The 15,000-nt window shown below is 35.9% G+C and overlaps 1 protein-coding gene across 1 annotated transcript in view; it reads right to left on the bottom strand.

Moving 5' to 3' along the window:
* The window catches only part of antxr1c (ANTXR cell adhesion molecule 1c), a 71,433-nt gene that overhangs the window by 41,199 nt on the left and 15,234 nt on the right, over positions 1-15,000 (bottom strand). Inside the window, exon 2 of the mRNA XM_056468932.1 lies at positions 115-186. Coding sequence (XP_056324907.1) covers positions 115-186 — 72 coding nt within the window. The remainder of the gene's footprint in view (positions 1-114; positions 187-15,000) is intronic.

The raw sequence follows: 15,000 nt of genomic DNA, 5'->3' as shown, positions 1-15,000 counted from the left end.
GTAAACAAAACTTCATCATCCCATAAACATCAGAAATCCGACACAACTGGATAACATCAACAACAACATGCCATGCACTTAACACTGCCATTCAATGCATTTCTGTTCCAGTACCTGATGAATTTCTGTTCCAAAAGTTCAACAAAAGAGTAGATTTCTTGCCAGTGATGTTTGACACTTCCTGACCTGAGGAAAAAGAGATTCAAAAAATTATCCAAATGCTCCTGCTCATACTTTAAGGGTTAATTAACCACAAAATTGTATTACTCATCCTCCGTTTATCTTAAGAACGCAAGTTAAGATATTTTAGATGAAATCTGAGAGTTCCCTCATCCTCCAGAGACAGCAAGGGTCCCTAAAAGAAGATTATCAAAGCATTCTTTGGACTTCAGTGGTTTGTTCAACTGTAATTATACGAAGCTCCAAGAAACAACCAAAAAACCCTAAGTACCCCTAACCCAGGGCTCACAAAATGTGGTAGCCCAAAGTCCCGGGGCTATTGTTTTTTCAGTCGGGCTACCAAAATCTGTCCGTGCCCGGCAGGTGTAGATAGATTTTGATAGCCTGACTAAAAAAAAAAAAAACAATATCCCAGTGACTTTGGGCGACCACATTGTGCGAGCCCTCTAACCCTAACCCTAAACCTAAAAACGCCACAGCAAAAATCTGTATAAGCGACTTCACAGTTAATCTATGTCTCTATATCAGATTAGGATGCACATTCACTACCAGCAAGATGACGCTTGCTTACATAAAACATTGTTTTTATATTTTTATTGCCGCACAAAAGTGTTCCGGAGCTTTGTTTGATTACAGTTTAAACATTGAAGTCACGAGGGATGTTTTAACAAAGTTTGAACCTGTCATTGCTGAGGGTCAGAGAGCTCTTGGATTTCATCTAAAATATGTTAATCTGTGTTCTGAAGAACATTAGTCGCATTTCCACTATCGGGCCAGTGCGAGCCAGGGCTTTAATCGGGCCAGGCCGGGCCAATAGCCCGGGAGGTTGAGAAATGAGGCCGAAATCATGTCGCGTTTCCACTGTCGGGCTAGTTGCTCGCAGCGCGTCACACAAACACCGCCCCCAGAACGTCCCCCGAATCAAACGTCACACAACCCGTCACACACCCCGCCCACTTCAGCGGGAACAAAAAACTCAAATTATAACCACAAACACAACCTGGCATCACTACGAGAGCTGGAAGATGGAGAACACCGAAACGATTGCTTTTTTACTGTTTGTGGTCTGTTGGTGTAAGGCCAGACAGCGATCCCTGGATAAGGACATTCGAGTTCGGCGGCATTTACTTCGAACACAGATTTTGGCAGCAAGGCGAGTGAGTTGATCAAGCGTGATAGCAAAACACATGTAAGGGAAGAAAGCATCTTGTCTCCTCTTTACCTGACAGGAAAACTCCACCTTTGTACGTAACCCCGCCCCGAAGCCCCAGTTGGCCCTCCTTGGCCCAAGGTATTCGGCGGGCCGAAAAAGGCCGGACGCTGGCCCCAAGGAAGCCCCAAGGAAGCTGGCCCGATTACGCCCCGGAAGTGATAGTGGAAACGCGACTGGCCTTGGCTCGATAGTGGAAACGCGGCTATTGGAAGCTTTCAGGGGATTGGATGGACATGGGGGAGAGTAATTTTTAAGGTGAACTAACCCTTTAATACAGGCATCAGACCACTACAAATAATATTTCTTCAAATTAAGGGCACAGTTTGTAATTTCAGCCACTAGAGGGCGAGTATTCACAACAAACAAAGGCGTAGTTTTCATTAAAACATTTTCCTAGAGTACTTGTGCTGTTTCTAGTTCAAATCAGTGGTGTAGTCCTAAAAAAAAGGTGGTGTACTATTACCCACCCAACCCGCCCATGCTGTTTTATAATTTTACCTGAACGTTTCAGCGAGACATCATTCAGTTGACTTTGAAAAACTCACGAAATTTTCTCACAGCTGCTGTGGTCCTCAGGGGGGCGGCGAATGGCGCAAAATATAAACAAAAATGCACCAATTGCAACAAATTAAGATAAGAGTTAAAAAAAAAACATTTGGTATACAAAAGGGCATGCGAATACACGTAAATTAGGGAAGTCTAATCAGAAAGATAAGTGAGTATACCGAGGGTATACGCAATTATTGATCCTCAGAAGTCGTAATACCCAAACAGCTAGTGGAAAAAAGTAGGCATACTGAGTATATGAGACATATACGTGCGTATAGCCCCGACTACACCACTGGTTCAAATGTCTAAAAATTCTTAAATCAAGAAGCAATTTCCTGACAAGTAAAAAATATAGTTTTAAATAAATATAATAAAAGCATACCAGATATTTGTACAAAATGTTTGGAAGCTAGAGGAACCTTGTTTGACTGTATTTGGCAGTGCACAAAGATTAAATTATTTTGGGAAGAGGTAAGAGTCATAAGTGAAAAAATTATTTCAAAACAAATCCTCCTCGACCCTAAGCTTTTTTTGCTGGGTTTATATCCAGAGGACTCGAATTATAGTAGAAGCGAACAAGTATTTATAGACCTCAGCTTGCTTTATGCCAAACGATGTGTAGCTTTGCTATGGACAAAGATGCAAAGACCATTATTGATACATTCTTCAATATATGTTGGCTGTACTTAGTACTGAGTATGATTATAATTGTCATGTTTGAATAGATTAACATTAACAACAAAAGAGGAGCAGTTTTACTTTTATTTATTTTTTGTTTGTTGTTTGTTTGTTTGTTTTGTTTTTAATATAAATATGTATATATCCTTATTTTTTGTATAATTTGTAAATGCAACAAGGTTATTGTTGGAAAAAATGTTTGAAAAATGTTGTATTTCAATGTGTACAAACTGAAAACGAAAAATAAAAATATGGGAAAAAAAAAATATATATATAGTTTAAACTATATATATAAATATAATATATATATTTTCAGAAATAATAAGTCAAAATTAAGTGAATTCCTTAACAAGCTAAATTATCTGGCAGTGTTTTAAGGTAAAATTCACGTAATTTTGACTTACTATTTCTGAAAATATATATATTTTTGTACTTCTTTTCCAGGAAATGCTTCTTGATTAAAGCATGTTTAGATATTTGGACTAGAAACAAGACAAAAACAAGCTGATGGATGAGCTAAAGCTGCTGTTTCCCTGTTTTCTATAAAACCAAACTGGAAATTGAGTGTGTGTCAGCAAAAAATATAACATTGTTCTAGTGGTTTTGTATATTTTGATAATAACATGTTACATGTCGTGCCTTAAAAGGATATTTCACCCAAAACTGAAAAATCGGTCAGATATTTTGAAGAAAGCGAAACCATTGACTTCCATAGTATTTGTGTTTGCTACTGTGGAAGTCGGTGGTTACAGGTTTCTAACATGTTTCTTAACATCTTTTTTGTTCAACAGACTTTTTTTGGGGTGAACTAGCCCTTTAATTGACATGCTTTTTAAATCATTCATTAGTTTTCCTTCAGCTTACTCCCTTATTTATCAGGGGTCGCCACAGCGGAATGAACTGCCAACTATTCCAGCATATGTTTTACAAAGCAGATGCTCTTCCATCTGCAACCCAGTACTGGGAAACACCCATACGCTTTCACATTCACACACACACATACAATACAGCCAATTTAGTTAATCCAATTCACCTATAGCGCATGTGTTTGGACTGTGGGGAAAACCAGAGCACCCGGAGGAAACCCACACCAACACAGGGATAATTCCACACAGAAATGCCAACTGACCCAGCCGGGACTCGAACCAGCAACCTTCTTGCTGTGAAGCCACAGTGCTAACCACTGAACCACCGTGCCGTCCTTGCTTTTTAACTTATTCCCGGAAAGCAGTTTATTAGCAGATCCATCTAATTGTGTGTCCCTCTGTTTTTCCCCCCTGAGGTCCCGCAATAAACTCTATGACAGCTGCTCATTTCCTCCTCAGTCCCCAAGAGGCAGCCTGTGCTAATTCATTAGTGCTGCGTGACAAATGGGAAATGAGCTAAAAAGGTCGACTGAGCTGCGCTCGAGCCACTTTGACTTAATTAATGAAACATGCAGCAGAAAACACAGGCTCTGTGTTGTGTCAACTTTTTTTCTGAGGCTGATCTAACACATTTAGTTGTGTCTGTGCTTGACAAGGTGTTTTTGTTTGGTAACTTTAGTTCATTTGTGTTTAAAACTTGCATTGTGGCTTTTTTTATGCTAAAAATTTGGGGGGGGGGGGGGTCGCAAAGTGAAAGCCGGGGGGAAGGGGGCGGGCAATCGCAAAATGAAGAGCGGGGGGTTGATTGAGCAAGAGGGGCACCTCAGCCAATGAGGGCAAAGGGGCAGTGGCTCTAGCCACTGGGCCACCTCCCTGTGCACGGCCCTGATTGTAATATATACAGCAGGGTGTCTGCAAGGTCTTAAACAGTCTTACATTTCAAATCTAACATTTTAGGCCTTAAAAAGTCTTACATTCACTGTATGTTGAAAATCTTTTATGTATATAACTGGGATTTATTTGTTTTGACACATTATTTAAAATGTGGATAAGAAGTTTTTTTGATGGGGCAAGTAAAGTACTTTTCCACTGTAATAAACCCTTAGCGTTTAGCCCTGTTTAAGTCTGAAATTTCATTCATAATGAATAAAAATTCTTACATTGGACTTGATGAAACTCTGATTCAGGGACACATCTAAACAATACAGTTATTATCAGTTCTTTGGATTGGTCATTATCAAGTATGCTTGAGTAAAATACTCGTTTTTGTTTATCAGAATTTAGATATCATTGTATTTACAATTTACATTGTTTATCATATCATTGACATCTACACTGTAAGAAAAATGCAGGGACCCACACAATTTATTCATGCGGTTCCAACACAAATCAATTTAGTTAACAAATTCAGTGTTTCCTCTAGAATTTCATTCCAGGCCTTTTTTTTTACACAGATCTACCAACTACCTGTGGCGTTATTTCAATGACAAATATCGTGAGCGCAGTATTACGAGTCGAGGTCGCATTTATGTAACAGCCTACAGCATGCGGATCTCTTTGCTTGCGCGCCGATTTCCTCTGCTCGTGCACACAACTTCTTGCGCGCCTGCAAATACACGCTGCTCAAGCGCAGATCTTCTTGTGCGCTCTGAAATAAACGCTGCTGAGGTGCGATTTAGTGCGTTTATGTAACAAGTATGTCTCCATTTATTAGATTTGATAGGAATATTTATGAATGTCTCCAATAGAACTACAGAGCGGCATTAATGTGTCCTGAAGTAAAGTGAACCGGCTGTACGTCGTGTTTGCTCGCCTCATGCACCTGTAAGTCAGTCAGTCAGCCAGTCAGCCAGTCAGTCAGTCAGCCAGTCAGTCAGTCAGTCAGTCAGTCAGTCAGCACGTAACGGTAACTATAAAGAGTTCAACAAATAACGCACAGCACTACTATGGTTACAGAAAAGTACGCGCGGTTATAATTCACTTACCTTTTAATATGTTTTGGTGCGATTATCACCCACTATTAAAAAAAACAGGACTGAATGTTTGAATGAGAAGCTGTAATGTAGCCGTGACGAGATCAATTTTGGCATGGCGCCCTGCCATGGAAGAATGATGTAGCGGAAACCATGAAATTTAAGGGGATTGAACATAAAACAATTCCCCAAAAAATCTCAAGAATTGTGTTGTTTCAGCTTATTTTAATACAAATTTTTTGATCCAGAGTGTGCACTGTAAAATATGCTGGTTGTACCGCATATAGGCATGGGGCAATAACCGTTTTCAAGGTATACCGCGGTTTGGAAAAGTCAAGGTTTTAAAACCACCAAGATTTTCTGTAATACCGTTCGTAAGGTATGTGTAAGATTTTTTATTTACATTTTTTTTTTGTTTTTTAGGACAAAAGTATCTCCGGCAGAGAAAATATCCAAAGATCCCTTTTAAATGGCAAAGAAATCAGTGTTTTTAAACAAATGAAGACAGCAGAAGTCAATAATTCACTTGAAATATTTAGCCTGACATGTTTACTGCTCCAAAATATTTAAATGTTTCTTAAAATAAAACATATTGTGTTCAAAGAGGGAAAAAAAGTGTTTGTTTTTTACCCAGACATTTAAAAATAACATATTTTAGAGCAGTAATCACAATACCGTGGTAGCATGAAACCGTGATATTTTTATCCATGGTTATCATACTGTCAGAATCTTATACCAGCCCATGCCTAGTTGTATATCTTTACTAAAATATATACAGTAATTTTCACAATGCAAGTTTAAAACACAGTGACATACTGCATAACTTTACTACAGTAAAGTACAGTTTATATTACAGATAAATACTGTGTCATTTACAATAAATCATTAACAAACTGTTAACAGCTTCCTGTAAAATCTACAGTAACTCACTATCAGCAGTTTGCCAGTAACTTACTGTTAATTAATTACCTTAAAAATATTGTATTTACATTTACAGTGCCATTACTCTTGCTGTATATGTATTTCCATAATTGTATATCTTTACTGTAAAATATACAGTAATTTTCACAATGCAAATAAATTAAAATACAGTAACATACTGCATAACTTTACCACAGTAAAATACAGTTTATATTACAGCTAAATACTGTGTCATTTACAATAAGTTGTGAACATACTGTTACCAGTTTCCTGTAAAATCTACAGTAACTTACTGACAGCAGTTTGCCAATAATTTACTGTAAGTCAATTACAGCAAAAGTACTGGATTTACATTTACTGCACTATTTATATTGCTGTATATGTGTTTACAGAATTGTATGTCTGTCTTTACTGTAAAATAGACAGTAATTTTCACAATGCAACTAAATTAAAATACAGTAACATACTGCATAACTTTACTACAGTAAAATACAGTTTATATTACAGCTAAATACTGTGTAATTTACAAAAATCATTAACACACTGTTAACAGTTTCCTGTAAAATCTACAGTAACTTACTAACAGCAGTTTGCCAGTAATTTACTGTAAATCATTTACAGCAAAAATACTGTAATTAAATTTACTGCACAATTTATCTTGCTGTATATGTAATAACAGAATTGTATGTATATATTTACTGTAAAATATACAGTAATTTTCACAATGCAACTAAATTAAAATACAGTTACATACTGCTTTACCACAGTAAAATACTGTTTATATTACAGCTAAATACTGTGTCATTTACAATAAATCGTTAACACACAAATTTACAGTAACTTACTGTAAATCAATTACCGTAAAAATACTGTATTTACATTTACAGCAGCATTGATATTGCCGTATATGTATTTACAGTATTGTATGTATCTCTTTACTGTAAAATATACAGTAATATTCACAATGCAACTTTAAAATACAGTAACACTGCATAACTATTGTACAGTCAGTGTACAGCGTAATCCATTTCGTTCTACAGAAATGCTAAGCTAATGACTTTGTTTTATCCTGAAGGAGGCTGATGAATGTTCTTCAAAACCTCTTTTCTGGAGCGGCGTGGGAGGACGATGTTTTTATAACACAGTCAACAAAAGACCGGCCAGCGCACAGCCAGCACACTCTCAAACTGCAAAACACAAAAAAGCAGGAGTACGCGGGTCATGCTAAGGGCTCAACTTCAGATTTCTCAACATCACAATTGGACAGTGTTTGTGTTGGAAGCCCGACTTTCTTGAGGTAACAGCAATCATGGGATCGGTGCCTAGCTTGCAGTTTTCTCACCTGTGCAAACAGCGTTAGCAAAGGAAGCGGTCTATTCTCAAGCGAGATCCTTCGTGAAATATGTTGCGGTGCCCCTCTTTGATCTAATTTTAATGGTTATACTAAACCATATAAAGCCTGAAATGCAAGATTTTTTGCTTTTTAATGAAGACTGAACATGTAGGGAAGGAAGACACAAGATAAAGAGACTTGTTTTGCATACATATACTGTAAAAAGATCTGTTAATGAACAGTTTCCATATTATCAAGTGTTTCTTATGTTTATTTAGAGTTGTGAATTGCATTATGGGATGTTGATCTCTGCTCTGCTGACTTTTGATATTGACAATTCAACTTTTAGTGACATTTTAGTGGTGTGAAATAATATGATCAATAATATGTAGAGGTATAAAGGCCCGTTTCCACTGAGTGGTACGGTACGGATCGGTTTGGTTTGGTACGCTTTTATAGCCGTTTCCACTGTCAAAAAGCGTACTGAACCGAACCGTACCGTACCACTTTTTCGGCACCCTTTCGAAAGTATACCAAACACGAGAAAGGGTACCAAAAGGCGGAGCTAGACGCGCAGCTGAACGCTATTGGTTTACAGAGATACGTCATTCGCTTACGCAACAAGCCAGAATGAAAACAAAAAAACCGCCATATTTAAAATACACGCACAGCCGAGAGATTACAGCGGAATTATTTATACATATAATAACGAGCCATGGTCGACTCGGGCTCAAACAAACCTTGTCGTCGTCTTGATAAACAGCCACAAAGCCATGGAGTAGAGTAGATTTACCCTGTGCCCCGTAGTTTTATACGAGGCAGTCTGAAGCGCGAGCGGTTTCGCTTTCTTGCTAGCGCTCGCGCACATCTAACATTATATCTGTAATAACAAACTTCTTGAGCTGATGATAATAACCTGCGCTTGATTATTGACGAGCTTTTGAAACCCGATCCTGTCAGACACTGACAAAAGCGAGAGTGAAGCGCGGAAAAAAACAAGAGAGGAGCCGGAAAAAAGGAGCACATTATTTATTCAGCAAACGTGAACGCACTGCCTTATTTAATTATTATTGTTATTACCTTTTGGACTAATATGAACTCAGAATGATGGAATAACAGAGGCTACATGTGCTGCTGAAGATTACAGACACAGATGAGAGGTTTTCACTGACTGTAGGCTATATTTTGTGTTGTTTTGAACCTAAATACTGACGAAATGTCTGCTGTGTGTAGTTCTTCTGTAGTTGGTAACATATCGGAGACTGTAAGGGGCTGTATGTGTTTATATATGTTAATTTATTTAGTTATTTAATATAATTACAGACGTTACAGTAGGCTGTTTCGCACTGTCATTGATCTGCAGTTATAATCAACTCATGTTCATTGAAAAGTTAGTAATGAACATTTCTACACAAGTATTTATGTGTATGAAGCGTCTGTTTTGTGAGAAGAGCTTCTCATATGATATGTAAGTGACCCATACAGCTTTATTGTAGACATTTCCTCCAGCGAGAATGACGTTGACTGAAACTTTCTGTCGTACACCACGCCCACCAAAAGGGTACCCTTGTTAGTGAAAACGCAAGCTTGATAAAGGTGACCCGTATCAAACCGAACCGTACCGTACCGTACCAGTCAGTGGAAACGAGCCATAAGTGTGTAAAATAAAAGAAAATGTACAGGCAGATTATTACAAGGTTTTTGTAGCTTAATTTACAGCACCCACCCAGACAATATAGCATTTTAAACCAGGGGTGCCCAAACTGTTTCTTATGAAGGGCCAAAAACCAAATTTGATTGAGGGCAGTGGGCCGAAGATATGTATATCCAACAATGTATTACAAAGTTGCCACAGATAATTACCTCAATTATTTCAAAATAAATAGAAAACATTACTTTAATGATATTAACTAATGCATAATATATTATTTTACATTTTATAATGACCCTATTATAATGAAAACATAATTTCATTTATAACACAATGGAGTTTAAGGAATTTAAGGCTGAATACACTAGCCAAGCTGCCTTTGCACTGATGTGCTCACTGACTTTTGGGGTCTATATGTTGAGCAACAGTATGTTCAATTAATAAAAATGGATTCATTTAGAACATTTATTTGAAACATTTGCTCTTTTTTGTAGCTTAACAATAAAATAAACCAGTGAAAGGTTACGTTAAGTCAAGTCAAGTCAAGTCAAGTCAAGTCAAGTCAAGTCAAGTCAAGTCAAGTCAAAGTTTATTTATAAAGCACTTTTTAAAAACAACAAGTGCTTACCAAAGTGCTGTACACATATACACCATTTAAAACAAAGGACAAATTCAACAGACACATGACTCTCATATGGTATTAAAAGCCAAAGAGTAAAAATGGGTTTTAAGACTTGATTTAAAAACAGAAAGGGTTGCAGCCTGCCTAACGTAGGGAGGCAGATTATTCCAAAGTTTGGGGGCCACCACTGCAAAGGCACGGTCCCCCCTGGTTTTTAACCTCGCGTGTGGAACAGCCAAAAGTAGCTGATCAGTACATCTAAAACGTTAAATTAGAAATGACAATGTGTATAAAAGGTATTGACCCCAACCCTTCCCAAACTTCTCTCTCTCTTCTCAGATGGGACAGCGGGCCAAATCAAAGATTACAATGGGCTAACTTTGGCCCCCAGGCCCTAGTTTGGGCATCTCTGCTTTAAACTATTAAACTATTGTCAATAAAAGTCACTTTTTTCAACTTTTAAGGTTTTAAGGTTACTTTTAAAGATAAAGATCCCATCATGCAATTAATAAAAAAAGCATAAATAAACAGGGGAAAATAAATACAAGAATTTCTAGGTCTAATATTAAACATGAGAAAACAAAATAAAAGCACAGACTGAGATTAGGTGAAGTTTATTTATAACCTAATTTCAGGAGGATCACGTGCTTATGATTGCTTGCGGCTGGTCCCGCATTATCCAATTTATGATTCACTAATTAGCCGATTCCCAAGCTATTATAAATACCCTCAGTTCCATATAACAGCCATCTTCGTTTTGAAGAATCCTCCCTTCCACCCCTACTCCTCCTCCTTTCCTAGATGGGTGGCACGGCGGCCCAGTGGTTAGCACTATTGCCTTACAGCAAGAATGTCACTGGTTCTAGTCCTTACCAAGCCAACCAACGTTTCTGTGTGGAGTTTACACGTTCTCCCCGTGCTCGCGTGGGTTTCCCCCCGGTCCCCCGGTTTCCTCCCACCGTCCAAAAACATGCAACTTTAGTCAATTGACTAATCCAAATCGGCTCTATACACATGCTCCTAGTAAGTAGTTATTTATTAAGAGCAATCACTATCTGTTCATTAGCTACTACAGCAGGGGAGTTTTCAAGATCTACCTGAGCTCAAACTCCCGTCTCGCCTTGCAAATGGAAGGGAGCCCCGGGCTCGAGGATCTTATGAGCTCAGGGCTCTCTCCCGGGACAGCATGCCAAACACGCTTTATTATCAATCATCAGCTAAGTGTGAACTCTTGAAATGGATATTTAATTACATGAGGTGTATGTTGCTGTGTGATTGTTATAGGTGTGTAATGTACATCTCTAAATTGTTTATGTTTTGAGTTTGAAAAGGTGGCGTCGTGGTGGCTCAGTGGTTAGCACTGTTGCTTCACAGCAAGAAGGTCGCTGGTTCGAGTGCCGGCTGGATCAGTTGGCATTTCTGTGTGGAGTTTGCATGTTCTCCCGTGTTGGCGTGGGTTTCCTCCGGGTGCTCTGGTTTCCCCCACAAGTCCAAACACATGCGCTACAGGGGAATTGAATAAACTAAATTTGACAGTGGTGAATGAAAGCAAGAGTGTATGGGTGTTTCCCAGTACTGGGTTGTGGCTGGAAGGGCATACGCTGTGTAAAACTTATGCCAGAATAGTTGGCGGTTCATTCCGCTGTGGCGACCTCTGATAAATTAACGAATGAATGAGTTTGAAAAGGAAGGATTATAGAGATGAAGGAAAAATATAAGTAACAACAATAAAATGGGTGTAAGAGGTAGTGAGATGAAGACAATTCTGACGAATTCTGACTTTTTATTTTGCAGTTCATTCCGCTGGGGCGACCTCTGATTAATAAAGGGACTAAGCTGAAAATAAAATGAATGAATGAATGAATGAATGAATAAAATAAAATTGAGAGAAAATGAGAGAATAAATAAATAAATAAATAAATAAATAAATAGATAAATAAATAAATAAATAAATAAATAAAGAGAAAAAAAGGATATACAATTTAGAAGAAAGATCAGGGATAGAAAAGAAAATGGGAAAAGGAATGAAAAAAGTGAGAAAAGCGGTGTAAAAAGAGACAAAAATTAATAAATGAAAAATTAAAATAATAAATAATACATGAATAAATAACTAAATAAAAATTTGGACAAATAGAGCAAAGATTAGAGAGAGAAAAAGAGAAAGAAGGGAGAAAAAAAGTGAGTAAAAGGGGTGAAAACAGAAAAAAAGCGATAAATTAATAATTATAATAATAGATAATACATGAATTTATGACTAAATAAAAAAAAAATACATTTAGACAGACAGAGCAAAGACTAGGGAGAGAAAGAATGAGAAAAAAGGTGAGAAAAGGGGTGAAAACAGACACAAAAAGGAATAAATGAATAATTATAATAATAAATAATACATGAATAAATAACTAAATAAAATGTAGACATATGAAGCAAAGATTAGGTATAGAGAAAAGAGGAGTGAGAAAAAGAGGTGAAAAAACAGACAAAATAATAAATGAATAATTAAAATTATACATGAATAAAGAACTAAATAAAATTCAAAAGAGCAAAGATTAGGGAGAGAAAGAGAAGAAAAATAATTAAATAATTTTAATAATAAATGTATAAATAAGTTGTTGAGAATTGTCATAGGCTTCAGAGACGAGCAGTGCTGTGAACATACCATTAAACTGGTGTTAATACTGAGATTTCATTCATTCATTTTCCTTCGGCTTAGTCTCTATTTCAGAGGTCGCCACAATGGAATGAACCGGCAATTATTTTAGCCTGTTTTACGCAGCAGATGCCCTTCCAGCTGCAACCCAGTACTGGGAAACACCCATACACACTCACATTCACACATACACTACAGCCAATTTAGTTTCTTCAATTCCCCTATAGCGCATGAGTTTGGACTATGGGGGAAACCAGAGCACCCGAAACCCACGCCAACACAGGGAGAACATGCAAACTCCACACAGAAATGTCAACTGACCCAGCCGGGGCTTGAACCAGCGACCATCTTGCTGTGAGGTGACAGTGCTAACCACTGAGCCACTGTGTCGCCCTACTATGATTTTGAATGAATAAATCAACTCTGAAGATGAGCCCAATCAAGAGCGAGATCCTTGATGATATACGCTGCGGTGCCTGTCTTTGATTTATATACTGTATAATGGTTAAACCATATAAAGCCCAAAAATATCCTCCCGCAAGATTTCAAAGATGATCCCAATCCACAGCCAAAAAGAGTTACGAGCCATCCGCAAAAAAAAGCGACGTCATCTTTCTAGATGACCCTCAAAACTGGTATTTATTACAGTTACACAAGCGTTCAAATACGTGGAGAATTGCGCATGTGTTAAGACATGTGAAAGTCATTGTGGTTTTGATGCAACAAGAGCCAGGAAGACTCATTGGAGGAGCCATAATTAAAAAAGTGTGTCGCTCTTGCAGGTCTCATCTGCGTCTCAAGATCTTACTATTTAGAAAGCAAAACATAATACATAGAAGAAAAAAAACTTATTATTATTGACTGAATCTTCATTTTTAGGTGAACTATCCTGATAAAAAAAATAGTTTGAAGAATGTGAATAGTCAAAAATGACAATTCTGTAAAAATTTACTGTTATTACTTCACATTATTTATGTCAGTGGTTACCTGTTTACAGCATTCTTCTAAATATCTTCTTTTGTGTTCATCAGTTTTGTTTAGATTTGTTTAACTTTTTGTTTTGTTTTGTTTTACTTTTTATTTTGTTTTGTTTTGTATTGTTTTTCATTTTTTTATTATTTTCTTTTGTTCTCTTGTTTTTTGTTTTGTTTTTTGTTTTGATTATTTTCTATGTTTGGTTTACTTTTTTTATTAAATTGTTTTGTTTTTAATTTATTTTGTTTGTTTTTCTTTGCTTTATTTTTTCTTTTATGTTTTGTTTTGGTACACTTTGTTTTGTTTTGTTGTTGTTTATTTAGATTTTTGTTTTTAATTTATTTTGGATTTTTTCTTTGCTTTATTTTTTCTTTTATGTTTTGTTTTGGTATGCTTTATTTTGTTTTGTTTTGTTTTGTTTAGTTGTTGTTTATTTAGATTTTTGTTTTTAATTTATTTTGTTTGTTTTCTTTGCTTTATTTTTTCTTTTATGTTTTGTTTTGGTATACTTTATTTTGTTTTGTTTTGTTTTGTTTTGTTTAGTTGTTGTTTATTTAGATTTTTGTTTTTAATTTATTTTGTTTGTTTTTCTTTGCTTTATTTTTTCTTTTATGTTTTGTTTTGGTATACTTTATTTTGTTTTGTTTTGTTTTGTTTAGTTGTTGTTTATTTAGATTTTTGTTTTTAATTTATTTTGTTTGTTTTTCTTTGCTTTATTTTTTCTTTTATGTTTTGTTTTGGTATACTTTATTTTGTTTTGTTTTGTTGTTGTTTATTTAGATTTTTGTTTTTAATTTATTTTGGATTTTCTCTTTGCTTTATTTTTTCTTTTATGTTTTGTTTTGATACGATTTATTTAGTTTTGTTTAGTTGTTGTTTATTTAGATTTTTGTTTCTAATTTATTTTTGATTTTCTCTTTGCTTTATTTTTTCTTTTATGTTTTGTTTTGATACGATTTATTTTGTTTTGTTTAGTTGTTGTTTATTTAGATTTTTGTTTTTAATTTATTTTGGATTTTTTATTTGCTTTATTTTTTCTTTTATGTTTTGTTTTGGTACACTTTGTTTTGTTTTTGTATAGTTGTTGTTTATTTAGATTCTTGTTTTTAATTTATTTATTTATTTGAGTTTTGTTTTGCTTTATCTTTTGGTTTGTTTGGTTTTACTTTGCTTTATTATTTGTTTTGTTTAGTTGCTGTTTATTTAGTCAGGGGAAGTCAAGGATGAGTAAATAATCACAAAATCGAGATTTTTAACTGAACTGTGCCTTTCAATAAATAGTTCACCTAAAAATGAATATTTACTTACTATATTTACTCGCCCTCAAGTGGTTATTAACTTTATGAGTTTCGTTCTTGTGTTAAACACTAAAGAATATAGTTTAAAGAAAGC

This window comes from Danio aesculapii, chromosome 12, assembly GCF_903798145.1.
Source record: "Danio aesculapii chromosome 12, fDanAes4.1, whole genome shotgun sequence".
Taxonomy (NCBI): Eukaryota; Metazoa; Chordata; class Actinopteri; order Cypriniformes; family Danionidae; genus Danio; species Danio aesculapii.
Note: the sequence above shows the minus strand (reverse complement) of the source record. Positions and strands in the feature narration are given on the sequence as shown.